The sequence below is a fragment of the Bufo bufo genome, chromosome 3 (assembly GCF_905171765.1).
Source record: "Bufo bufo chromosome 3, aBufBuf1.1, whole genome shotgun sequence".
NCBI classification, from domain to species: Eukaryota; Metazoa; Chordata; class Amphibia; order Anura; family Bufonidae; genus Bufo; species Bufo bufo.
In genome coordinates, this window is record NC_053391.1 from 630,671,377 (window position 1) to 630,699,142 (window position 27,766).

A 27,766-nucleotide genomic window follows, 5' to 3' on the forward strand; every position below is an offset into this window, starting at 1 on the left:
CCTGAGCAAGCTCTGCACTGGTGGCACTCCGATCCCGCAGCTGAATCCTCTTTAGGAGACGATCCTGGCGCTTGCTGGACTTTCTTGGACGCCCTGAAGCTTTCTTAACAAGAATTGAACCTCTTTCCTTGAAGTTCTTGATGATCCTATAAATTGTTGATTGAGGTGCAATCTAAGTAGCCACAATATCCTTTCCTGTGAAGCCATTTTTATGCAACGCAATGATGGCTGCACGCGTTTCTTTGCAGGTCACCATGTCAAGTCTGCCATTTTAACCCAATCAGCCTGACATAATGATCTCCAGCCTTGTGCTCGTCAACATTCTCACCTGAGTTAACAAGACGATTACTGAAATGATCTCAGCAGGTCCTTTAATGACAGCAATGAAATGCAGTGGAAAGGTTTTTTTGGGATTAAGTTAATTTTCATGGCAAAAAAGGACTATGCAATTCATCTGATCACTCTTCATAATATTCTGGAGTATATGCAAATTGCCATTATAAAAACTTAAGCAGCAACTTTTCCAATATTTATGCAATTTTCAAAACTTTTCTCCACAACTGTACTTTGTTTGAATGCTGTACAGAGCAAGTGCTTAATACAGTATTAGAATGTATTGGCTCAGATGCGCTGAAGTTATTACTTTGCGAAGTCTTGCGAGACTTCGCATAATAACCTCATAAATTATGGTAACTTCGGCTCATCTGAGCCAATACATTCTAATACTGTACGGAGCACTCACTCCGTAAAGTATTCAAACGAAGTATTATAATGCGAATGGACTTCGGATGTTTCATCCGAAGTCAATTCGCACATCCCTAATAATGACCTAATGATTTGTCGCCTTATCTATCTCGTTTAGTAGTAGATTTTCTACTATTAGGTGGCCTATAACAGACATCTATCAGTATTTTATTATTGTTTTTGCCTCCATGTTTTTCTACCCACAGTGACTCCACATGTTCATGTCCCTCACTTATATCTTCCCGGAGTGTGGGCTTTAGAATATAGGTCTTCCCTGCTTGGAATCTTATATAGTGCCTATGACGCACGTAAATACCGTTCCTCCTTACTGGCTGAGGATGAAAGCAAGGCATTATGGCCAAGTCCGCAGGGCAGGGTAATCCTCCTCCATCTTCTGTGCACTGCTATGCTGTCTGCTAATCTGTAAAATGGCCAATAGCATTTTGAGCGATATTTCAGATTCGCTGGAACCACAAAGTTTTGGGAAATTCAACACAAATTGAATTCATTTAGAATTTAACTCATTTCTAATTCTAACCAAATGTTTTATCTGCTGTGCTCTTCAAGGAAATGTACATCCACACGGGAGTTCCTTAGGACATAAACGTGGCCTGTCATGTGGCGTTTCTAACCTTAGAGTAGAAGAACAGTCATGAGCATGTGTACGCTAAATTACTTGGGTGAAGGTGGACTTTAATAAAGCAATGAATAATTTAACGCAGGAACGTAATTCTGGGAACACATTTACAATATTTCTCTTTATTACAGTTATAAAGCCATTTATGGAATTAACATAATGAAAAGATAATGGCCATAAAATGTGTAGAAATAAAATAAAATGGAGTGTACTGAAGTGTATGGCAGCACAACTCTAGTAACTGTAGGGTCAAGGTGCATTTTATGAAATTGTATACTAAATATTCAAAAATATTTAACACCCCCATAATTTATTTTTACAAATTATGGGAGAGATTTATCAAACTAGTGTAAAGTAGAACTGGCTTAGTTGCCTATAGCAACCAGTCAGATTCCACCTTTCATTTTCCAAAGGAGCTGTGAAAAATGAAAGGTGGGAGCTGATTGGTTGCTATGGGTAACCAAGCCAGTTCTACTTTACACCAGTTTGGTAAATGACCCCCTATGTCTATAGGTTGCTTCATGGCTTTCAGCTCATCCCGTTATTTTCTAAGAAGCATTGAACATACCATACAGAAGGTATACAAACAGCTGTATGCTCCAGGTTTACACACATTATATAGAAGAGGAATCTGTACTGCAGCAATCTGTATGTTTAAGGCCTGATATACCATGGGCTGTCACACAAACTGAGGTTTTTCCACTTTTTCTGAAAACTAGTGTAAATTATAGCTGACATCTATGTCATTTCTGAGCTGGTGTAGATTTCAGGTGCAGAGAAGTGACAAAATCATTAAGAACAAGCAAACCAGATTATTAAATGGCATCTGTCAGCAGATTCGTATCTATGGAAAAGGCTGACCTGTTACACATGCACTTGGCAGCTGAAGACATCTGTCGGTCCCATGTTCATATGTGCCTGCATTGCTGAGAAAAACTGCAGTTGCAGAGAGAGCAGAGCCTCTAGGTGTAACGACAACGCCCTGCATATAATAAAACTTCATTTTTCTCAGCAATGTGGACACATATGTACATGGGACCAACACAGATGTCTTCAGCTGCCAAGTGCATGTGTAACAGGTCAGCCAGTTTCATAGGTACAAAACTGCTGACAGATGCCCTTTAATATTCTGGTTTGCTTGTTTTTTAATGACTGTCACTTCTCTGATTCTATACTGCACCTGAAATCTACACCAGCCCGTTGTATGAAATGCCAGTCTTTGTAGATCAGGGCCATAGACCCTGATATATCAGACTGGTTTTGTCTTTATTTTGGAGTAAATTGCAATTTTTCTGTCGTTTTACTTCCCAGACAAATGTATCAATAGTCTGCGTCTGGTCAAAATTATTTTTTGCTCCTACTAAGTCCACTTCAGAACCTAGCTGTTTGTGGGTGTTCCTCTGGAGTAAGTTGGTTTTTGGCCTTATTCATCATAGAGGACACGAGTCAAAAATAGTCTCCATTGTGTTCCACTCCTGACCTGCCTTAGTTGCTGCAGGTGAAAAGAAGTCCGAATGTGATAATTTGCCTGTTCTAAATTCAATGCGTGCTGTGCGCCACTTTCATAAATTTGAATGACAGACCGTTACCTTCACATAAATAGACAAATTTTAATACAAACTTCAAATTGTCCCCGGCTGGTAAATCAGGACCTCAAGTGTTCAAAATGTGGAATACAATGCTGCCATCTAGTGGCAAGGATTAGGAAGCTTTACTCTTGACTGGTTCTTTATGCATTATTACATCGGGGCTGTCTTATGGTCAAGCAAACAGGAATTACAGAATGCCAGGCATTACCCCCTGAGCCCTAAAATTCATGAGGACAGGTGTCAAATGGTTACAGTATTTGATAGCTGCCAGCCAAGATTTACCAACTAAAATTGACATTTGGCTCCTTAGTGCATTTTAATCCATAATGCCACCCGAGTGGTGACCTCTCACTCCACGTACCCTTCATCCAGGCAAATATATTACATTGCCATAAGTGACGGTGACATCCACAAGTACTGAACACTCACACAAACACTAGTACTAATGCCTCCCATATAGTACAAGTCACATTCCTGCAGTGCTTAGTATAAAACTACATCAGCTACAATACAACACAACAGAGTACAAAGCACTGCGCTGAGATCTGAGCCGTACAACCAAACCCCCAAAGAATATTCAAAGCAGCTCTGGATGTGAGCAGAGCATAAGATATCACATACTTCAAGACCAGTACAAGATCCAGAAAACTCAGGAATACAGTACAATAATGGTCAACACTGGGCTGCTTTTTGGGGTTTTCAAGGATTGTTCATTGATGGCCTACTCTTACACAGACCGGTAATGTAGGATGAGGAATGTCAATGAAGGGGCAGAGACGCTTGTTGCAGCCCCTTCACTGCAGTACCTGATACAGGGACGTCCATTCACTGTGGCTGCGTCTGGTCCTGCACGTTAACCTACTAAAGTGAACACGGATTGTCACTGCCAACACTAATTGCATACGGATGGTCCATGAAAAAGACAGTCTACTGACAAATCACAGAAAATCCCTTTAAAGAGCTATTGCAGTAGTAGAACTGCCTGGGTGCCACGCTGCTCTCTACTTACTGCTCCTGTCTTTAAGGGCCCATTCAGACGGCTGTAAATGTTTTGCGGTCCAAAACACGGATACCGTCCGCGTGAATGGGCCCGAAGGCTGGGACCGCTGCTCAGCCAGTCACAGCTGCAGCAAATATCCAACTCAGCTGATGACTGGCTGAGCGCCATTCCAAGCCATTTACTGCCGAGTCGAGACATGAGTTGGAATTGAAGTGCAGTGAGCACCCGAAGCAGCAGTGATTATAGGATATAGAATAGGATATGCCCCCATTGTCTTATAGGTGCGGGTCCCACCGCTGGTACATGCACCTATATAGGAAACGGAGCCCTGCAAAGTGGTGGCTGGAGGTGCTCTCCCTATAGAGGTGAATGGGAGCAGACCACACATGACCGGCCACCGCTCCCATTCACTTCTATGGGCCCGACGGAAATAGCCGAGCCAGCGCTCAGCTATTTTTGGCAGCCCCATAGAAAATGAATAGAGGGTGGCTGCGCATGTGCAGTGCACCCCTCCACCACTTTCAGGACTCCGTTCTCGATATAGGTGTGGGTCCCTGTGGTGAGACCCACACCTGTAAGACAATGGGGGCATATCCAAGCAATATGCCCCTATTGTCTGAGGTGAGACAATCTCTTTAACATATGAGGAGAAACCTTGTCGGAGGATCCTGGGCCGCTCGTCATTGCAGAACATTTCCAGTTCCTTGATGCTCCTGTGTTATCACTTGTGGATTGCATTACTTAATATGCACCACGGGTGTTCAAAAGGGATCAAGTCTGCAAACAGAAAGGCCATTGCACCCATTTTTGTGTAGCGTTTGATGTTTTTGGGGTCATTATCTGAAGCAGCCAACCATGGCAGATTTACATGACGTCTTCTTGCAGATAAGGGGGGACCAGTTTAAAACCTCCTGGTGTTTAGAGAAGTCCATTATTTCACCAGAAGCACCACCACATCTGACTACATCGCATTATTCCAATGATGTTGTGTAAATTGGAGGCACAGCACATTGTGGCTCACTTATAGTTAAGGCTTCTTTCATGACTCTTCCCAAAAGCTTCTGGTTACAAAGGTCACACCAGATGGTAGGTTGGAACCACCTTATTTCACTAATTTTCTGTAATTCCGATCCTTGAAATAATTTTTTTTCTCTTTTTAACTCATCTGTACCTGCCAATAATTTTGCCCTTATTGTATTTAATGGCATCTTTAAAGGGGCATTACCATCTGGGGCAACGATGGCATGCCTCTAGGACAGCAGTCAGCAACCTTCGGCACTCCAGATGTGTTGAAACCACGACTCCCAGCATGCTCCATTCACTTTTATGGGAGTCCTGAAAATAGCTAAGCAAGTGTGCATGCTGGGAGTCGTAGTTTCACCACAGCTGGAGTGCCGAAGGTTGCTGATCCCCGCTCTAGGATATGCCATTGATGTCAGACAGGTGCAGGTCCCATATTTTGGACCAGTTCCTATCTCCAGAACATAACCCCAAAGAACAGGCCACCCTTCGTTCACCACTATAGGAGTTCTGAAAAAAGTCAAGCACTGGAAGCCCCACCTGACACTGATGGCATATCCCAGTGATATGCTATCAGTGTCTGACATGGGCCTTCCCCCTTAAAAATTAGCTTCAATAGACAAAGCATCTAAAAAACGTGGCTGACCAGGTGATCATGATTGGTCTCGCTCCCAGCACACCTTGACTTTGCCAGGGACGCTGCAGCCAGCCAGGCATTTCCCCTCTAGTGGCCGAGCATGAGAAACGCAGTATGGCATGGCAGCTATTCAGATGAATGGGCACCCAGGTAATACAAAGACTGTTCGAGTCCGGCAGAAGGGGAGTCGCTTGCGTAGAGCACCATGGCTCATAACAGGACATAAGACGGGTTGTCTTCATGAGACACCCCTCTGCTAATGATACTCACAGACTACTCATTTTAATAACCGTTTCTTAATCTGTGCAGCCTTCTGCCTCGTTTGAACTGACAGCTCTCCACCCCAGGGAAATGAGAAATGATTGAAGGGTTTGGTCAGTTTACCCTGCAGCGGCCTCTGAAGGAGAAATGGAGTATTACATGGTGTCCACTGACATGAATGGAAGACCTGTAAGTAATACATGTGATGAGTGGTTCTCTGTTGCAGCTGACAGCGGCGGTCCTAGCAGGACACTTGTATGATGTCTGATATATCGTATAAATGGTAAGTAATTGAACTATTACCAGTATTCTTTATTTTACATGGTTTTGACCAGGCTTCTTATGGGTTGGCTGCTGATGGGTTAGGAGTTGGCTTCACGCTGTATGTGCTAGGTAATAAGCTTCGGGGTTCAGGATCAGAGCACATGACAAGCACCTACCTTGCCGATTTCTGCAGCCTGCTTTGAGATGTTTTCTTCCAGGTCTTTGGCTCGCTTTTTGTGGAAGGAATTACTCTGGCTTTGTATCACGAATACAATTTCTCCCAGTTCTATAATAGTAGAAAATGGATCATTTACAAACAAAGCAGAAGAGGAGTGAAAATGTTCTAAAGTGGAAAGATATAGCCGGCTTTTATATTGAAGTGAGAATTGTTACACTGTATTCTCAAGATACTACGAGAGAAATAGTGGGCCAGTGTGACTGACCCTTATTGCTTACACTTGTAGGACGGGGGACAGGTAAGGGGCTTTTACAAGATTGCTTTATGAAAAGTAGTATGAACCAGTAAATGTCAGAGATGCAAATGTGACACAGACCTATCAAAACTATAGCAACACTGCCACCTACAGCCGATAAATGTGTACTGCATCTTATGAACTGTCTACTAGATTATTGGGGTCTCTGTAATAACACAAAGAAAACAAAATCAGCTTGTATTTACATTTTCTCCAAAACCACATTTGGGGCCCTAACTAAACATGTGGAATTAGATCTTCGCTCACGGAAGAAAAAAAAGCACGTAAACTTTATACATTGCTATCAGAATGAATTGCTACTATCCTGGGGGACAAACTATGAAACGGTCTATTAAATATCAAATTAACTAATTATGCTGTGTGGCACCTAGTAGGACAGCAGGCATCAAATACACTGACATATATATATATGCCGCTATAACAAAGTCTGCCAAGACATTTACACTACAGCGTGTGGTCTACTGGGAGTTAAAGATGTTGGCCCATCTCATACATTGGGGGCATACCCTCTCGAACCTGCCCTCCCTTCATTTACTTATATGGGGTAGAAGAAAATAGCCGAGCCAGCGCTTGGCTATTTTCGGCACTCTCACAGGAATGAATGGAGGGTGGCCACGCATTCGCGGTGCACCCTCCTTCACTTTGTGGGCTTCGTTCTAAGTATAAATGAAGGTCACAGAAGTGGGACCCATACCTACCATACATTGGGCGGATATTCTAGAGATTTGTGTGATCTGTAGGGGTCTGGCTAAGTTGATCAGCAGGATATAGAGGCTGCAGAACTGCTGTAGCAATGTGGACACTTCACTGACTATCACAATATTACTCTCATTCTTTCAGCTGTGTCTAATGTACCATTTCAGCCATAGCTGCGTGGATGTGGACTGTTCTGTGTCTGCCACAGTAAAGAGATCATGGCGCTCCAAAGGGTCTGTATTCTTAAAGGGAATTTCCCAGACGATATTTATGGCCCAACCATGAATGGGACTGAACTGCAGTAAAATAATAAACACCAGCTGCAGTACTCGGCAAAGCTGTCCCAGCTGGTAAAAGAACCTCCTGCCCAGCACTGACAATATTGCGCCTGTGCCACCGCTCCAAGTAGGGGCATAAGCACAGAGTCTCTGCTTCAACTTCCGGAGCAGCAGATGCTCATGCGCCATTACCTGAAAGTGTAGTGGTCCATGCACAGTTGCTGCCCTGGCAGAAGCAGAGCCTCTGCTTTTGCACTGCAGGTGCGAGATTGTCAAGGCAGGGCAAGATGTCCAGTCCTGTCAATCAGGCGGCAGGAGGAGATTCTTTACCAGCGGGGACTGTCCCCATGGGTGAAGAACTCAGGTTCGATGGGAAGAATTGATCTGTAAGAATTGATTATCTCATCCCTAGTCCTGGCCCCTTCAGACAGCAGATCAGTGGGATTGCTGCAAGTCAAACCCATAGCAATCTCATGATGACAGACAATATCAAAGTCCTGAAAAACCCTTGAAATGTCTTCAAATACACATGTTCAAATTCAGGAAAAACTCACCCAAGGGCACAGGAGCCAGCGATCCGCTTTCAGGATTCTATGGCAAACAAAAAAAAGAATATTTAAATACAATGAAATAAAGAAGAATTTATCTATTTTATGATATCAAAGACAGTTTATATGTACAGTAACTTCTCAAACCTAACAGTAGTATTCATTATTCATAAGTAGTATTCATTAAAAAGGCCTCCCCTTCATTTATAATTTAAATCTTACTTTATCATCTGGTAATGGTCGCCACACCGCAGGAGGAAATAGGTAATCTGAGCAGGTGTATTGTTATACATTGCCACACCTAGCTGTGACACCCTGACCAAAAAGCAAATGTGGTTATTTTAAAGGGAATGTGCTATCAGGAAATGAAATGACCTATTCTTTAAATCAAGTTTTTATGTTCCACATTTTTTTAGAATTATTTTGTGTATTAAGAAAAAAAAAATTAGGTCACTATCTACTGTATTTTATGCTAGTAAGAGAAAATGGTAGCGCATTTTATAAATTGAATAGAGCAATCAATGCCCAGGATTTTAACCTCTAATTGTTACTAATGAGCCCTTCCATTACAGTAGCGCTCATTAGTACAGGAGGACCGGGGATTGGTGAATATAGCGCTCGTGGTCCTGGCTTTACTCACAGCTCCCTGATCGTCTTCTCTGGACAATGCGCTGTGCGTACAGCGTCGGGAAGTAGTGAGTGTAGGCACGCACTACGACCCGACACTGTGCAATGTCAGGTCGCAGTACAGGACTGCAGCAAGAGAGCGCTGGATCTCCCAAGTGGTGTCGCCATCAGGACCAGGAGAGGTAAGCAGTTTTTTGTTTTTTTAATCGCAAGTCTGAACTGAGGTCTGGTGAAGACTGGGAGCCTGATCTGAGGTCTGGTGAAGACTGGGAGCCTGATCTGAGGTCTGGTGAAGACTGGGAGCCTGATCTGAGGTCTGGTGAAGACTGGGAGCCTGATCTGAGGTCTGGTGAAGACTGGGAGCCTGATCTGAGGTCTGGTGAAGACTGGGAGCCTGATCTGAGGTCTGGTGAAGACTGGGAGCCTGATCTGAGGTCTGGTGAAGACTGGGAGCCTGATCTGAGGTCTGGTGAAGACTGGGAGCCTGATCTGAGGTCTGGTGAAGACTGGGAGCCTGATCTGAGGTCTGGTGAAGACTGGGAGCCTGATCTGAGGTCTGGTGAAGACTGGGAGCCTGATATGAGGTCTGGTGAAGACTGGGAGCCTGATCTGAGGTCTGGTGAAGACTGGGAGCCTGATCTGAGGTCTGGTGAAGACTGGGAGCCTGATCTGAGGTCTGGTGAAGACTGGGAGCCTGATCTGAGGTCTGGTGAAGACTGGGAGCCTGATCTGAGGTCTGGTGAAGACTGGGAGCCTGATCTGAGGTCTGGTGAAGACTGGGAGCCTGATCTGAGGTCTGGTGAAGACTGGAAGCCTGATCTGAGGTCTGGTGAAGACTGGGAGCCTGATCTGAGGTCTGGTGAAGACTGGGAGCCTGATCTGAGGTCTGGTGAAGACTGGGAGTCTGATCTGAGGTTGCTGCTGACAAAGCTTGTGCTGCTCCTGCCCCCTACCCCCCTTCAGCTGTCATGGCAGTGAAACGTGAGCGCAGAGAGCAGCCCCAGTCAGCCCTTCGTGAAGATGGGCGATAGCGCACATAGGAAGCGGACAACTGACTACATAGGATGTCTTGATTGTAGCTGAGTTTATCCTCCCTCTCAGCGGTAGCGAGGGTCTAACATGGTGGAGAGCCAGTAGTCATGTCTCTGCCGAATGGTGATAATACGGCTGTAACTACGTAAGCAACTCAGTATGCATCTGGCCATTAGTGCAAGGGACTCGAAGGGACTCCCGGCCTCCATCTCCACTGCATACTGCCACGGTCTGTCGGGGTCATCTGCCTGGTCTTCCTCATCGCCCTCTAGCGACTACTGCTCCTATCCTGTCACTTGTGCAGAAAAACCACCCATTTCTGTATACATTGTTTGTGCGTGAATGTCCTCCTCCTCCACCAGTTCAGCCCCCACAGGGCTCAGGTGGCTGTGAGATGTAGGCGCCACATCTCCTATCCCCTGGCCAGCCAGATTCATCAGCATCTGCTCCAGGACATGGAGTGGAATGACTACGTTTATCCTGTAGTCCTGGCGACTGACAAATAAAGTGGCCTCCTCAAAGGGCCTGAGCAAACAAAAGGTGTAACGCATGAGCTGCCACTGGCTAACGTCGAAGTTACAAACTGGAGTGCTCCTGTCCGCCTGTATCATCAAGAAATCGTTTACAGCCTTCCTCTGCTCATATAGTCGATCCAACATGTGGTGGGTGGAGTTTCAACGGGTGGAAACGTTGCATATTAGCCGATGTTGTTGAACGCTTTTCTTCTTTTACGGCTCAAGGAGGGCGTATTTTGCAGTGTAAAAGTGACTGAAGTGCATGCACAGTTTCTTGGCCATTTTCAGGATGTCTTGCAGTTGGGTGGAAGACCTCAGGAACCGCTTTACAATCAGATTAAAGACATGCGCCATGAAGGGGGCATGGGTCAGCGCCTCTTGATGTAGCGCCGACATGATGTTCTTCCTGTTATCAGTGACCATGCTTCAGTTGCCGAGGAAAGAGCCAGGATTCGATATCCTCTTGAAGGACATGGAGGAGTTCCTCCCTGGTGTAACTCTGTTCGTCCAAGCAAACCAAGTGCAGAACAGCATGACACCGCCGTGCTCTGCACAGGTGGTATGCTGGAGGACTCACAGCTTGAGAACGCGGAGGCAGCAGTACCGTCACCTGGACAAGTTGCTGGTGTGGCTTGGCAGGAAACCCATTTACCCAGTGGGCCGTAAAGGACATACATTGTCCTTGACTGTAGTTACAGCTCCACACGTCGGCATTGCCGTGAACTTTAGCAGACACCTACAGGCCCACCTTCTGTTCAACATACGTGTGCAGGGCTTGTACAGCCTTTTTGAAGGTAATGATGGCTTGGGACCCTCCACCTTGGCTTGGCACAAACAAGCCAACCGTTTGCTGAAAGATGCAGAGTCCACTACATGGAAGGGGAGGGACTATAGTACCAGCAACTTGGCCAGGAGCACATGCAGCTTCTGTGCTGTTGGATGAGTGCACGCATCCTGTTGTCTTTTTGTAATCGCATCGGAGATCAATTGCTGACTAAATGAGTTAAGAGAAGTAGGAGGAGTAAGACCATCAGGACCAGTAGATGATGGGAAGGAAACAAAGCTCCCTTCTGCTTAGGTGGTGGAGCCTTGACTGCTGGAGAAGGATTGTAAAACTGCCATGATGACGCCCTCCAGCGACTTGATAAAGAATTCCCACAGCAGCGATTATGGCATTTTCCCCCTACCACTCCGTGACGACTGCCTGCCGCCGCTGCCTCAGTAAACCCATGCACCGCTAGTTCTTTCTGGACAGGTAGACTCCTGTGTAGCAGATGGTCTACCCCGGGCACGTTTGGCTCCAGAGCTCACACTGGTGCCATCCTGCTGACTCACAGCTAGGCTAGCAGCTTGCTGGCTCAGCCACTGCCTCATGCGCAAGATGCCACCCTCATCCCCTGATGAAGATGATGAAGCCCTCTCTTTACCCGGCTCCCACGTGCGATCGGCTACATCATCGTCCACTACTGTCTGTACATTACTGATGTCACCCTCATCAGTCTCAAAGCCGCGTGCCTGACCGCTCATAACACCTGCTCCATGTGACTCTCAACGTCACAACACTTGCTCCCACGTGACTCATCATCGCTACTTCCCTATCGGAGGAAGCAGAGGATCTCTCCTCCACATCTTGGCTGGCCAGTAGCTGCTGAAAGTCCAGTAGCTGCCGACGTCATACAATAATTCTCGAGCAGAAGGAACAGAAAATAAAAGAGGCCTGCTCACAACAGGTGAGGCACATAGCTTGTTCCTGGGCCATGCCAACTAAGTGTTCTGTCAGAGGAACTCACCGACTCCTGGCTGAGGGTGCCTGATGTCACATGAGATGATGTTGAAGATCATACAAAGACAGCTGGGTTGCTGGTCAAAACACGACTGCTGGATGACACTGGCATCTCAAACCTGTCACAGTGACTGCTGCTACCACCCCCACTTCTTCTGCTGCAACATCTGCCAGCTCCAGAAACATTTTTGCCACTGCCAGTTCCCTTAGAAGGCCCTGTCACCTGTCTGTCAGACATACTGTACTATAACAGTAACTAAGTGTAAAATAGCAGTAGTTTTAGGGTGCAATATCACCACCAAAAAAAAGGATGAATGGATGTATTCATGCATAAAAGAATGTGAACACCCCAAAATCTGTAGTATTGGGCCACAATTTCACCCTAATCACACAATTAGGGATTAAAGGATTGAATTATGTGAAAAAGAACATAAACACCTCAAAATTTGTAGTATCCGGCCGCAATTTCACCCCAATTACACAGTTAAGGATTAACAGATTTACTTATGTATAAAATAATGTAAACACCCTAAAATATGTATCATCAGGCTGCAATTTCACCCCAGAATGAAGTATAAATGGATGTACTTGTATATAAAAATGCGAGCACCCTAAAATCTGTAGAATCAGGCCGCAATTTCAGCCCAAGCACACAAATAGGGATTAAAGGATTGAATTATGTGAAAAAGAATGTGAACACCCTAAAATCTGTAGTATCAAGCCGCAATTTAACCCCAATTACACAGAGGATTAACAGACTGAATTATATACAAAACAACATTAAGCACCCAAAATTTGTAGTATCAGACCGCAATTTCAAACCAATAACAGAATCAAGGATTAATGGAATTACTTATGTATAAAAGAATGCAAACAAACTAAAATCTGAAGTATTAGAACACTTGTTAACCTCAATTAGTGCAGTAAGGTGTAATAGAATAGCCCCTATTATCCAGGCTTACACAGTTCAATTGTCCCTGCGCTCTCCCTATAGTGTAGATAATGCCACCCTTTTATATCTCTACACTTTCACTTAGCTGTCCTTGAACTGCTCAATAGTAATATTTAGTAAATAGTGATGGACGAACATCGGCCGGGATGGTTCGCGAACACTAACAAATATTTGCGAACCGCAAGTTCGCTGCTGGCCCCATTCACTTTAATGGCAGTAGAACCTGAAAAACCATCAGCTCATAATTGCAGCCACCAAATACTTAGTACAAGTGCACAAATTGGCCCACAACATGGACAGTGACATACTAGAGGGGAATCAATGACAAAAATTACAACAAAAAAGGGGTCTTAACCAGGGGACATATTTATGCGTCTTAAAGGGAAATTCTCTGAAATGTGGCCTGTTGGAGCCTAGAAAAAATGTATTTTAGGCCACAGGAGTATGGGCCTTAAAAATTGGGCATTCGCCTGACATAAAAGAAATTCTGATTATGTGGCTCGAACTACATTATGCGGTCAATGGAATATTTTTTACTGTAGGTCACTGGACTACAGGCCCCAAACATTAGGCATTCACTGGACAGAAAAGATCAAGTGATTATGTGGCCAGAGGTATATTACACGGTCAATGGATATCAATTTTACTGCAGGCCAGTACAAATACAGGTCAAATACATATGTTTAAAATAACAAAAAATATTAAATTGGATTAAAAACATGGCTAACGAAATCCCCTCTCTTTAAAAAAACCCAAATGAAAATAGTTGAAATTCGATAACACGTGGTCGTCACTGGTGAATTCTTCCAAGGCCGCAACAATTATTCATTCACCGTACAGAAAAGAACAAGTAAGGCTACTTTCACACTAGCGTTCGGGGCTCCTCTTGTGAGTTCCGTTTGAAGGCTCTCACAAGCGGCCCCGAACGGATCCGTCCAGCCCTAATGCATTCTGAGTGGACGCGGATCCGCTCAGAATGCATCAGTTTGGCACCGTTTGTCCTCCGCTCAGCAGGCGGACACCTGAACGCAGCTTGCAGCGTTCGGGTGTCCGCCTGGCCGTGCGGAGGCAAACAGATCCGTCCAGACTAACAATGTAAGTCAATGGGGACGGATCCGTTTGAAGTTGACACAATATGGCTCAATTTTCAAACGGATCCGTCCCCCATTGACTTTCAATGTAAAGTCAAAACGGATCCGTTTGCATCATCATGAACAAAAAAAAATAAAAATAAATATATATATATTTTTTTTTTTTTGTTCATGGTAATGCAAACGGATCCGTTCTGAACGGATCTAAGCGTTTGCATTATAGGTGCAGATCTGTCTGTGCAGATACCAGACGGATCCGCACCTAACGCAGGTGTGAAAGTAGCCTTAGTAGGTGGCTGGAGGTAGATTACATGGTCATTGGATATAAATTTTACAGCAGGCCAGTGTACTATGGCCCCAAAAATTATGCATTCAGCGTACAGAAAAGAACAAGTATGTGGCTAGAGGTTGATTACACGGTCATTGGATATCAATTTTACAGCAGGCCACGGTACTACAGGACCCAAAAATTATGCATTCAAAGTACAAAAAAAAAAACAAGTATGTGGCTGGAGATAGATTACACGGTCATTGGATATCAATTTTACTGCAGGCCAGTACAAATACAGGACAAATACATATGTTTAAAATAACTAAAAATATATAAATTGGATAAAAAAAATGGCTAACAAAATCACCCCTCTTGAGAAAACCCCTAATGATAATAGTTGAAACACGTGAATTCCTCCGAGGCCCAAAACATTAGGCATTCAATGGACAGAAAAGGCCTTTTATGCTGCTGTATTTACCTAAGACAGGGACCATTATTGTGCCAGCTCTGGCCACAGCTTAATCCTGCCCACCCAGTAGTCCAGGGGTTCATCGCTTCTCAGAGCTTCCACATCCGCCGTTAACCCGATGTAGTCAGACACCTGTCGGTCTAGGCGTTCCCTGAGGCTGGATCCAGAGGGCGGCTGTCGATGGGTTGGCTGCAAGAATGATCTCATATCCGATGTGACCAACACATCTTCAAACCGCCCTCTTCTTGCATGCGCTGTTGGATTGGTACCCGCAACTGTTTCTCTGTGAGTGGAAATTCCTCTGCCAGCGCCCGCAAAAGAGGAATGCAGCATTTCTCGAAGTAAGGCTCTTTCTGAGGCTTGCTCTACTAAGTGGGCTTCTTATTAGGTGGAGTTAAAGAAAAGGGCTTCTGGTGCAGTGTGTGATTTTGTGGGAGTGATTGCAGGTGGTTGAGTGTGGTTTGAAGCAGAGATCCTTGAAAGTTTAATTTTTGCATTTTAGTACTGACATTTAAAACTTTTTTTTTTCTCTGCTGTGTGTTGCCATTTAAACCCATTTTTTCTCTCTGCTTGATTAAGGGGAGTGGCCTGGGCAACCAGGGGCTATAAATTGAACCACTAAACTCTCCAGAGCTTGCTCTTTCTGAGGCGTGCTCTACTAAGTGGGCTTCTTATTAAGTGGAGTTAAAGAAAAAGAGTTCTAGACAAGGAGTTGGAAACTAAGGTTGGATAGAATTTCCTTGTGTGTTGTTGGCTTAATCCTAGGTAGTCCTTCAACTACAGCAGACAGGGTCTAATTCTAAATCATATTTACTGTTTTACTTTACTGTTGTAATCCCCATTTAGTATGTGGTGCACAATTGACAACGCAGTGCAGTGCACATCTTGCATGATGTATGCAGTCCTGGAACAGCCGTTCGAGGGTGCATATCTTTGTTCAAGATGTGAGCAAATTATCCCTTTTGAATCACAAATCGAGTCTCTAAACGGGCAAGTTGCAACACTGAGAGGCATTGACAATTTGCAAAAGAGTTTGCTTCTCACCGAGCAAGCACTCTTTGGGGTAGATGAGGGGGAGGGTGACAGAGAGGAGACTGAGGAAAGTGAGGTAGCTAGCTGGGTAACAGTTAGAAAGCGGGGTAGAGGGAAGAGTGCTAGGGAGGCTAGCCCTGATCTGACACACCCCAACAAGTTTGCACGTTTGGCAGATGAGGGGGATGTCAGTCCAGGGACGGCACTGCCGCAGCTGGACACTTCCTCTGCCAGTCAGGGGAATGTCAGCTCCAGTAAGCAGGGGACCAGGAGAGCAGGGCAGGCCAGACAGGTGCTGGTAGTGGGAGACTCCATTATTAGGGGAACAGATAGGGAAATCTGTCACAAAGACCGTGATCGCTGAACAGTGTGCTGTCTTCCTGGCACTAGAGTTCGACACATCGCGGATCAGGTTGACAGATTACTGGGAGGGGCTGGAGAAGATCGAGCGGTCATGGTCCATATCGGAACCAATGACAAAGTTAGAGGTAGGTGGAGAGTCCTTAAAAATGATTTCAGGGATTTAGGTCAAAAGCTTAGGGCAAGGACCTCAAAAGGTAGTATTTTCCGAAATACTGCCTGTACCACGAGCCACACAAGAAAGGCAGCGGGAAATTAGGGAGGTTAACAAGTGGCTCAAGAACTGGTGTAGGAAGGAGGGGTTTGGGTTCCTGGAGAACTGGTCCGACTTCTCTGTCGGCTACAGGCTCTATCGTAGGGAAGGGCTGCACCTCAATGGGGAAGGGGCAGTTGTGTTGGGGGGGAAAGATGGCTAGAAGGTTGGAGGAGGGTTTAAACTATGGACTGGGGGGGGAGGGTAATTACATTATAGGAAAGGAAGATAGTGCAGATAGTGACCGGGGGAAAGGTAATTGGACTGGGGGAGGAATGGAAGGAGGGACTCACTGCGCTGATGAAAGGCAGGGAAAGTCTAAGACGTATTGGTACGCCTTAGACTTTTTTTAAGGAGTAAAATCGCCTGAAGACGCGTCTATGACGCTTGTACAGGCGTTATTGCGACCTCTGCACCCGATTGATGTGTCATGGGTCAAAGTTTTTCACAATGTAAACAAATATGGCGCCGGCGGACATCGCCATATGTTCGCCTGTTTGGCAAATCACGAACGAGCAAAGTTCGCCGCGAAACGACCGCCAGGAGAACCGCAGGGCCATCTCTATTTGTGAATAAAGTCTTTCCTAATCACTGTCCCTAGTGCCTGTAATGTCTCTCCCTGCACCAAGTTCACTGGAAAATGGCGGAGACCGGGCAGGATGCGACTTTTTTTTTATAGGGCTGTGACATCACAAGGGCTGGCTATCTGCTGACTGGATGTCTGCATGGCATTTTATGTGATCCCTCGTTCCCGGGCTTCTATCTAACTATCTCTTTCTAACATGTGCAGCAGCCATTTTAGAAAAAATACAATTTGTTACCACGAAGCGCAAGGAAATTCGACTTTGTGATGAATCAATTTTTTCCTGAAAATTGGAGCAAATTCCACTTCATCAACTTCGATTTGCTCAACTCTAGTCTTAACTAGTGTTGAGCAAACTTGTGTTTTAAGTTCGGCGTCTAAAGTTCTGGTTCTCGAAGAATCGCGTTATGGATTCTAAATTCCATTATGGTCCGTGGTAGCGGAATCCATAACGCGATTCTTCGATAACCCGAACTTTAGACGCCGAACTTAAAAACACAAGTTTGCTCAACACTAGTCTTAACTGATCATTACAAATAGCAGTTGATTCATCATTGCACCTGCAAAAACAAAAACGGGGACGCCATTGTGAGGCCGAGTTCACACTTCAGTTATTTCCATCAGTTATTGTGCGCCAAAAGCAGGTGCGGATCAAAAACACAGAACAGGTGCAGAGCTTTCCATTATACCTCATGTCTGTGTAGGCTTCACTACTGGTTTTGGCTCACAATAACTGATGGAAATAACTGACCAAATAGCCGAAGTGTGAACTCAGCCTGAATGGAGTCTAACACAGATGCAGTGCATATTCATATTATGCACGTATATTACACTAGTCTGAAACAGGCCATAGTTTAAATAAACCTGTACATACAACACATAACCTTTTTTTTTTTTTTTTATAAATATATATTTTTATTTTCCAGATCATAGTATTAATACATAAAACAATATTAATCACAGCGGTGTGCCCAGCATGACAATCATAGACATCCTTACAAGAAAAGTTCTACACAGCATCCTAAGGACACCCTCAAGATAATATATAATAATAACTATATTAACCCCCCCCCCTCCCATTGGCTGCCGTCCACTCCATTCATTGTTGTATAGAATAGTATCAGTATTAATTATGGCTATGCAGTTCTGCGTGCAACTCTCCGTTTCCTTTCAATATCCTCATATACCCTAATTGTTTGGAGGTATGAACCCCACTCCCTTATTGAGGGCGGGGAGACAGAGCCCCAATACTTTATCAATATAGCTTTAGCGACCATCAATCCGCGCATCCAAATCCGTCTGACCTGGGGCGGGACTTCCACTTCTGACCTGGGGCGGGACTTCCACTTCTGACCCATAATCTCCAAAGATCACTACCAAAATTCCCGGGTTATAGTTCATTGAACTCTCCCTTTGTAGGGTAGCGAAAACCTCATCCCAATAACTTCTTATTTTGCTGCAGTTCCAAAGCAAATGGACATAGTTCGCATTAACATATCCACATTTAGAGCAGCAGCAATCCCGATCTTTATTTTGGGGAAATTTTCCTTGGGTTTTAGGCGTATAATAGAGTCTATGGAGTATCTTAAATTGAATTAGCCTATGCGCACTGGAAACTGTCGCCTTCCTCACGTTCCTATAAATGGTAGACCACTGTAGTGGGGGGCAATTTAACTCTTGCTCCCACTTATCTGTACTTTTGAAAGGTGTTACAGTTGCCAGTGCCATTTGGAGTTTCGCATAAAGTCTAGATAGCTTCACTTTTTCATACTTCTGGGCGTCACAAAAATCAAAAAATATATTCTCTCGTGGAAAAATAAGCCCCCTATTCCTAGAGGTTTCAAATATATATTTCAAACGTGAATACATAAATAAGTCTAATGGTGAACTATCTGAAAAACCGAATTCCAAAAGTGATTTAAAACGACCCATATAAAAAAGATCGGACACTCTGTTAATACCATTACGTAACCAATAACCAAAATCTGTAATTTTGAAGAACTCCTCCAGCCCCCTGTTCTTCCACAGAGGGGTGAAAACAAACGGACCAGGAGATTTAAGGATCTTCTTCAGTCTGCTCCAAATCCTCTGCAGTGAGCACGGGATCAGCAAGGACCTCCTCATTCCCATAAACCCAGTCTCCAAACATGCAAAAATATTAACTGGTTTATCAAAAACTTTTGTCAAATATCGTGAAAGTAAACTCTTTTGAAAAACAACAACGCTGAATCTGTGCACATAGAAAATAACCTTGAAAAAATGTAATGACAGCCCACCATCTGCCTCCGACAGCCATAGATATCTCTGCTTTATACGCACCCTCTTCCTTCCCCAAATTAAATCGTTGATCATAGTCTTCAACCTATGAAAGAAGATATCATCTATCCAGATGGGGGAGGCACACAACACATAACCTTTAATAAAATATATTGCACCTCTGTAGCTGTAATACTGAAAACTGCCAGGAGAGGGCAGACAGGCACCAGAGAATCAAGGATAGGTTCTTTTGAATTGATTTGTATTTTTTTATTCTAAGCTGCTGAGAAACATCAAAGAGCAGCAAAAAGCTACCCACCCTATAGAACCAAACTACACTGCTCAAAAAAATAAAGGGAACACAAAAATAACACATCCTAGATCTGAATTAATTAAAATATTCTTCTGAAATACTTTGTTCTTTACATAGTTGAATGTGCAGACAACAAAATCACACAAATTAAAAAATGGAAATCAAATTTTTCAACCCATGGAGGTCTGGATTTGGAGTCACACTCAAAATTAAAGTGGAAAAACACACTACAGGCTGATCCAACTTTGATGTAATGTCCTTAAAACAAGTCAAAATGAGGCTCAGTAGTGTGTGTGGCATCCACGTGCCTGTATGATCTCCCTACAACGCCTGTGCATGCTCCTGATGAGGTGGCGGACGGTCTCCTGAGGGATCTCCTCCCAGACCTGGACTAAAGCATCTGCCAACTCCTGGACAGTCTGTGGTGCAACGTGACGTTGGTGGATAGAGCAAGACATGATGTCCCAGATGTGCTCAATTGGATTCAGGTCTAGGGAACAGGCGGCCAGTCCATAGCATCAATGCCTTCGTCTTGCAGGAACTGCTGACACACTCCAGCCACATGAGGTCTAGCATTGTCTTGCATTAGGAGGAACCCAGAGCCAACCGCACCAGCATATGATCTCACAAGGGGTCTGAGGATCTCATCTCGGTACCTAATGGCAGTCAGGCTACCTCTGGCGAGCACATGGAGGGCTGTGCGGCCCTCCAAAGAAATGCCACCCACACCATTACTGACCCAATGCCAAACCGGTCATGCTGAAGGATGTTGCAGGCAGCAGAACGTTCTCCACGGCGTCTCCAGACTCTGTCACATCTGTCACATGTGCTCAGTATGAACCTGCTTTCATCTGTGAAGATCACAGGGCGCCAGTGGCGAATTTGCCAATCTTGGTGTTCTCTGGCAAATACCAAACGTCCTGCACGGTGTTGGGCTATAAGCACAACCCCCACCTGTGGACGTCGGGCCCTCATATCACCCTCATGGAGTCTGTTTCTGACCGTTTGAGCAGACACATGCACATTTGTGGCCTGCTGGAGGTCATTTTGCAGGGCTCTGGCAGTGCTCCTCCTGTTCCTCCTTGCACAAAGGCGGATGTAGCGGTCCTGCTGCTGGGTTGTTGCCCTCCTACGGTCTCCTCCACGTCTCCTGATGTACTGATCTGTCTCCTGGTAGCGCCTCCATTCTCTGGACACTACGCTGACAGACACAGCAAACCTTCTTGCCACAGCTCGCATTGATGTGCCATCCTGGATAAGCTGCACTACCTGAGCCACTTGTGTGGGTTGTAGACTCCGTCTCATGCTACCACTAGAGTGAAAGCACCGCCAGCATTCAAAAGTGACCAAAAAATCAGCCAGGAAGCATAGGAACTGAGAAGTGGTCTGTGGTCACCACCTGCAGAACCACTCCTTTATTGGGGGTGTCTTGCTAATTGCCTATAATTTCCACCTGTTGTCTATCCCATTTGCACAACAGCATGTGAAATTGATTGTCACTCAGTGTTGCTTCCTAAGTGGACAGTTTGATTTCACAGAAGTGTAATTGACTTGGAGTTACATTGTGTTGTTTAACCACCTCAGCCCCCAGTGCTTAAACACCCTGAAAGACCAGGCCACTTTTTACACTTCTGACCTACACTACTTTCACCGTTTATTGCTCGGTCATGCAACTTACCACCCAAATGAATTTTACCTCCTTTTCTTCTCACTAATAGAGCTTTCATTTGGTGGTATTTCATTGCTGCTGACATTTTTACTTTTTTTGTTATTAATCGAAATTTAACGATTTTTTGGCAAAAAAATGACATTTTTCACTTTCAGTTGTAAAATTTTGCAAAAAAAACGAGATCCATATAGAAATTTTGCTCTAAATTTATAGTTCTACATGTCTTTGATAAAAAAAAAAATGTTTGGGTAAAAAAAAAAATTGTTTGGGTAAAAGTTATAGCGTTTACAAACTATGGTACAAAAATGTGAATTTCCGCTTTTTGAAGCAGCTCTGACTTTCTGAGCACCCGTCATGTTTCCTGAGGTTCTACAATGCCCAGACAGTACAAACACCCCACAAATGACCCCATTTCGGAAAGTACACACCCTAAGGTATTCGCTGATGGGCATAGTGAGTTCATAGAACTTTTTATTTTTTGTCACAAGTTAGCGGAAAATGATGATTTTTTTTATTTATTTTTTTTCTTACAAAGTCTCATATTCCACTAACTTGTGACAAAAAATAAAAACTTCTATGAACTCACTATGCCCATCACAAAATACCTTGGGGTCTCTTCTTTCCAAAATGGGGTCACTTGTGGGGTAGTTATCCTGCCCTGGCATTTTAGGGGCCCAAATGTGTGGTAAGGAGTTTGAAATCAAATTCTGTAAAAAATGACCTGTGAAATCCGAAAGGTGCTCTTTGGAATATGGGCCCCTTTGCCCACCTAGGCTGCAAAAAAGTGTCACACATCTGGTATCTCCGTACTCAGGAGAAGGTGGGGAATGTGTTTTGGGGTGTCTTTTTACATATACCCATGCTGGGTGAGATAAATATCTTGGTCAAATGCCAACTTTGTATAAAAAAAAAATGGGAAAAGTTGTCTTTTGCCAAGATATTTCTCTCACCCAGCATGGGTATATGTAAAATGACACCCCAAAACACATTCCCCACCTTCTCCTGAGTACGGCAATACCAGATGTGTGACACTTTTTTGCAGCCTAGGTGGGCAAAGGGGCCCATATTCCAAAGAGCACCTTTCGGATTTCACAGGTCATTTTTTACAGAATTTGATTTCAAACTCCTTACCACACATTTGGGCCCCTAGAATGCCAGGGCAGTATAACTACCCCACAAGTGACCCCATTTTGGAAAGAAGACACCCCAAGGTATTCGCTGATGGGCATAGTGAGTTCATGGAAGTTTTTATTTTTTGTCACAAGTTAGTGGAATATGAGACTTTGTATGAAAAAAAAAAAATCAGCATTTTCCACTAACTTGTGACAAAAAATAAAAAATTCTAGGAACTCGCCATGCCCCTCACGGAATACCTTGGGGTGTCTTCTTTCCAAAATGGGGTCACTTGTGGGGTAGTTATACTGCCCTGGCATTTTCCAGGGGCCCTAATGTGTGGTAAGTAGGTAAATGACCTGTGAAATCCTAAAGGTGCTCTTTGGAATGTGGGCCCCTTTGCCCACCTAGGCTGCAAAAAAGTGTCACACATGTGGTATCGCCGTATTCAGGAGAAGTTGGGGAATGTGTTTTGGGGTGTCATTTTACATATACCCTTGCTGGGTGAGAGAAATATCTTGGCAAAAGACAACTTTTCCCATTTTTTTATACAAAGTTGGCATTTGACCAAGATATTTATCTCACCCAGCATGGGTATATGTAAAATGACACCCCAAAACACATTCCCCACCTTCTCCTGAGTACGGCGATACCAGATGTGTGACACTTTTTTGCAGCCTAGATGCGCAAAGGGGCCCAAATTCCTTTTAGGAGGGCATTTTTAGACATTTGGATACCAGACTTCTTCTCACGCTTTGGGGCCCCTAGAATGCCAGGGCAGTATAAATACCCCACATGTGACCCCATTTTGGAAAGAAGACACCCCAAGGTATTCAATGAGGGGCATGGCGAGTTCATAGAAATTTTTTTTTTTGGCACAAGTTAGCGGAAATTGATATTTTTAATTTTTTTCTCACAAAGTCTCCCGTTCCGCTAACTTGGGACAAAAATTTCAATCTTTCATGGACTCAATATGCCCCTCACGGAATACCTGGGGGTGTCTTCTTTCCGAAATGGGGTCACTTGTGGGGTAGTTATACTGCCCTGGCATTCTAGGGGCCCTAAAGCGTGAGAAGAAGTCTGGAATATAAATGTCTAAAAAATTTTACGCATTTGGTTTCCGTGAGGGGTATGGTATGTGAGATTTTATTTTTTGACACAAGTTAGTGGAATATGAGACTTTGTAAGAAAAAAAAAAATTCCGCTAACTTGGGCCAAAAAAATGTCTGAATGGAGCCTTACAGAGGGGTGATCAATGACAGGGGGGTGATCAATGACAGGGGGGTGATCAATGACAGGGGGGTGATCAGGGAGTCTATATGGGGTGATAACCACAGTCATTGATCACGCCCGTGTAAGGCTTCATTCAGACGTCCGTATGCGTTTTGCGGATCCGATCCATCTATCAGTGGATCCGTAAAAATCATGCGGACGTCTGAATGGAGCTTTACAGGGGGGTAATCAATGACAGGGGGGTGATCAGGGAGTCTATATGGGGTGATCACCACAGTCATTGATCACGCCCCTGTAAGGCTTTATTCAGACGTCCGGATGCGTTTTGCGGATCCGATCCATCTATCAGTGCATCCGTAAAAATCATGCGGACATCTGAATGGAGCTTTACAGGGGGGTAATCAATGACAGTGGGGTGATCACCACAGTCATTGATCATGCCCCTGTAAGGCTTCATTCAGACGTCCGGATGCGTTTTGCGGATCGGATCCATCTATCAGTGCATCCGTAAAAATCATGCGGACATCTGAATGGAGCTTTACAGGGGGGTGATCAGGGAGTCTATATGGGGTGATCACCACAGTCATTGATCATGCCCCTGTAAGGCTTCATTCAGACGTCCGGATGCGTTTTGCGGATCCGATCCATCTATCAGTGGATCCGTAAAAATCATGCGGACGTCTGAATGGAGCTTTACAGGGGGGTAATCAATGACAGGGGGGTAATCAATGACAGGGGGGTGATCAGGGAGTCTATATGGGGTGATCACCACAGTCATTGATCACGCCCCTGTAAGGCTTCATTCAGACGTCCGGATGCGTTTTGCGGATCCGATCCATCTATCAGTGGATCCGTAAAAATCATGCGGACATCTGAATGGAGCTTTACAGGTGGGTGATCAATGACAGGGGTGTAATCAATGACAGGGGGGTGATCAGGGAGTCTATATGGGGTGATCAGGGGTGATCAGGGGCTAATAAGGGGTTAATAAGTGACGGGGGGGGGTGTAGTGTAGTGGTTCTTGGTGCTACTTTACTGAGCTACCTGTGTCCTCTGGTGGTCGATCCAAACAAAGGGGACCACCAGAGGACCAGGTAGCAGGTATATTAGACGCTGTTATCAAAACAGCGTCTAATATACCTGTTAGGGGTTAAAAAAAACACATCTCCAGCCTGCCAGCGAACGATCGCCGCTGGCAGGCTGGAGATCAACTCTCTTACCTTCCGTTCCTGTGAGCGCGCGCGTTCACAGGAAATCTCGGCCATCGCGAGATGACGCGTATATGCGTGACTGTGCGCAGCGCTGCCACCTCCGGAACGCGATCCTGCGTTAGGCGGTCCGGAGGTGGTTAAGTGTTCCCTTTATTTTTTTGAGCAGTGTATTTACCGGAAAATATATTCATGTCAACAGTTTCTGCCACTTTATGGGCAGCTAAATCCCTTGGGCAAAAGTGTGAAATCTCTCCTCACCATGAGTATCTCATGCTCTCCTAGGGTACTTTCACACTTGCGTTAAACTTTTCCGTCCTAGTTTTATCCTAATGCATTCTGAATGGAGAGCAATCCGTTCAGTATGCATCAGAATGTCTTTAGTTCAGTCTCTGTATGGTTTTTGGACGGAGAAAATACCACAGCATGCTGCGGTTTTTTCTCGGTCCAAAATTCCGGCATAATTTCCCATTGAAATGCATTAATGCCGGATCCGGCCCCACGCGCAGACTTTAAAAAATGTGAAAAAAGATAAATACCGGATCCGTTTTTCCGGATGACACCAGAGAGACGGATCTGGTATTGCAATGCATTTGTGAGACAGATCCGCATCCATCTACAAATGGTATCCGTTTGCATACAGATTGCCGGATCCGGCAGGCAGTTCCGGCGACGGGACTGCCTGCCGGAATCCAACAACGCAAGTGTGAAAGTACCCTTACTGTGCTAGTTTATGTTGGGACTATGCTTTGTTTCTGTCCTGCAATGCTTACAACATCCCTAAACCCTGGGGAACCTTGTATCTCACTTACTTTTTTTTCTGTGTATTTCCCTCATATTTGATATGGCTGTTATCTATTACCCTTAACTCCTTAACGACCAGAGAGCTCTAGTCCTTAATAACTATGCACATGTGGTGGTTTAACAGTTCGAACGTTATTTTTCTTGGGCGTTCAAAACAATATTTGGGCTGGATTCACACATAGCCTAAAAAAAGAAAAAAAATGCAGTTTTTGATTAAAATTTTATTTATTTTTTTAAGCCAAAGCGGAAGTGGATTAAAAAGGAACAGGAAATCTCCTTGCTGGATCTACCTCTGACTTTGCCTCAATCAACTGCGTCAAAAAGCGGTAGCATTTTTCTTGACACACATTGGGCTGTTTTTACAGTGGAGTCTGTCACCAGGAAATTCTGCGATAAACCCAGACAATGTCTTGTAAGCTCTAGCTCAGCTGAATGTAATGATACCTTTCCCTTAGCAACCCGTTGCTTCATTCTGGAGAAAAAGTACTTTTCATCCATAAGTAAATAAGCAGACAAGTGTACCGAGCGTAGGCCCAAGCCATCCTGTGCACCCTTCTCCTCCTGCGTCCTCTGCCAACCCCTCCCTCATTCTTGATCGACAAGGCTAGGCAAGATGACTTGCGATCGGTGGGCATAAGTATTCGGACCCCCACTAATCAAAATCTTTGTCATTATGACATATCAAGTTTTTTAAAAGGACAGGTATGCATAAAAAAAGTTGAAGAATGAGTAATGGGGTAAATATGTCTGCAAGATGCCCCACCAATCATGACACTGTATTACATGTGGATGCTTTGTCAAGGGTTTTGCTGTTAATTTTAAGTTTTCAGGGCACGGCTAAACAGTGTGTATACGCTGAAGATCTTTCGAAAAAGAAAATCTACAGCAATCTACAGAAGTAGCAGCAAATGAAGTTTAAGCCCTTTAGAACCTAGCGACTTTTCACCTTTCTTACATAGAATACTGTATTTTTCCGCTCTAAGACGTAACAGCCCATAAGACATACCTAGGTTTTCAGAGGAGAAAAATAAGAAAAACATTTTTCATCAGACCTCAGAACGGAGCCCCAATCAGACCCCCAATGTGCATAAGACCCCCATTCAGACCTCAGATCAGAGCCGAATGTGAATGACCCCCATTCAGACCTCTATGCTCAGATCAGAGAAACAAAAATAAAACAACTTACCTCTCCTGCTCTGGACGCCGTAGCTGCTCCCGTCATCCAGCTCTCTTCTTGTTCTCCCTGCCTCGCGCTGTGCTGTGACCCGATGCCACACAACATGAAGTCACAGAGTGCCGACGTCCTCACACTGTGCGCAGTCACAGCACAGCGAGCGGCCAAGGAAAACCAGGAAGAAGTGCGTACATAGACCAGGGAGCGCTGCATTCCTGGATGCACTGAAGTTGTGGAAAGGTCTGCATCTTTTCATAACTTTGCCGGAACCACCGCCGGCTTAGGGATTTATTAAACCCGGCGTCTAAAACGTTAGTCTAAATAAATGTGCCCCTGTATCCTCAAGTTATTCAAAACTGAAATTATTTAAAACATTGTCAACCCTTCAGGTGTTCCACAGGAATGTACCACAATTTACACCAAGATTACACAGCACCAGAAAAAGCATCCAGAGTGTCAAACAGTAAGCATCCGTAACGCCCTAGTGTCACATATCCTGGTGCCCCACATCTCCCATCATTATCAAGGGCAGTCCCAAGTGACCCCCATGTATGGTTACCCTAAAATCACCCTCATTTGCATGGAGCAAAGGGGGAAAAAGGGTCCCTCATGGGTTGTAGAAGGAGAAATCTGTACAGGAATGGGGGGCTAGTGAAGGGCATCCTGGACACACATACTGTACCTCACATGTAGCATGTAGAGCATTACTGGGAAGGCTACATACATGATAAAACTAAGAGCAGGATGTAAACAATTGCCACATGAAACTTTTTTTTTTTTTTTTTTTTTTTTTTTACTCGAGGTAACCTTCTAAAAATCAATTCTTTCATATCAAAGATGTCCAGAGCCTTTTGATTCAC

At 44.5% G+C, this 27,766-nt stretch overlaps 1 protein-coding gene across 1 annotated transcript in view; it reads right to left on the minus strand.

Moving 5' to 3' along the window:
• The window catches only part of B3GLCT (beta 3-glucosyltransferase), a 587,625-nt gene that overhangs the window by 394,593 nt on the left and 165,266 nt on the right, over positions 1-27,766 (minus strand). The window contains exons 3-4 of the mRNA XM_040426156.1: positions 8,175-8,211; positions 6,329-6,438 (exon numbers count right to left, since the gene is read on the minus strand). Of these exons, the coding sequence (XP_040282090.1) occupies positions 6,329-6,438; positions 8,175-8,211 (147 nt within the window). The remainder of the gene's footprint in view (positions 1-6,328; positions 6,439-8,174; positions 8,212-27,766) is intronic.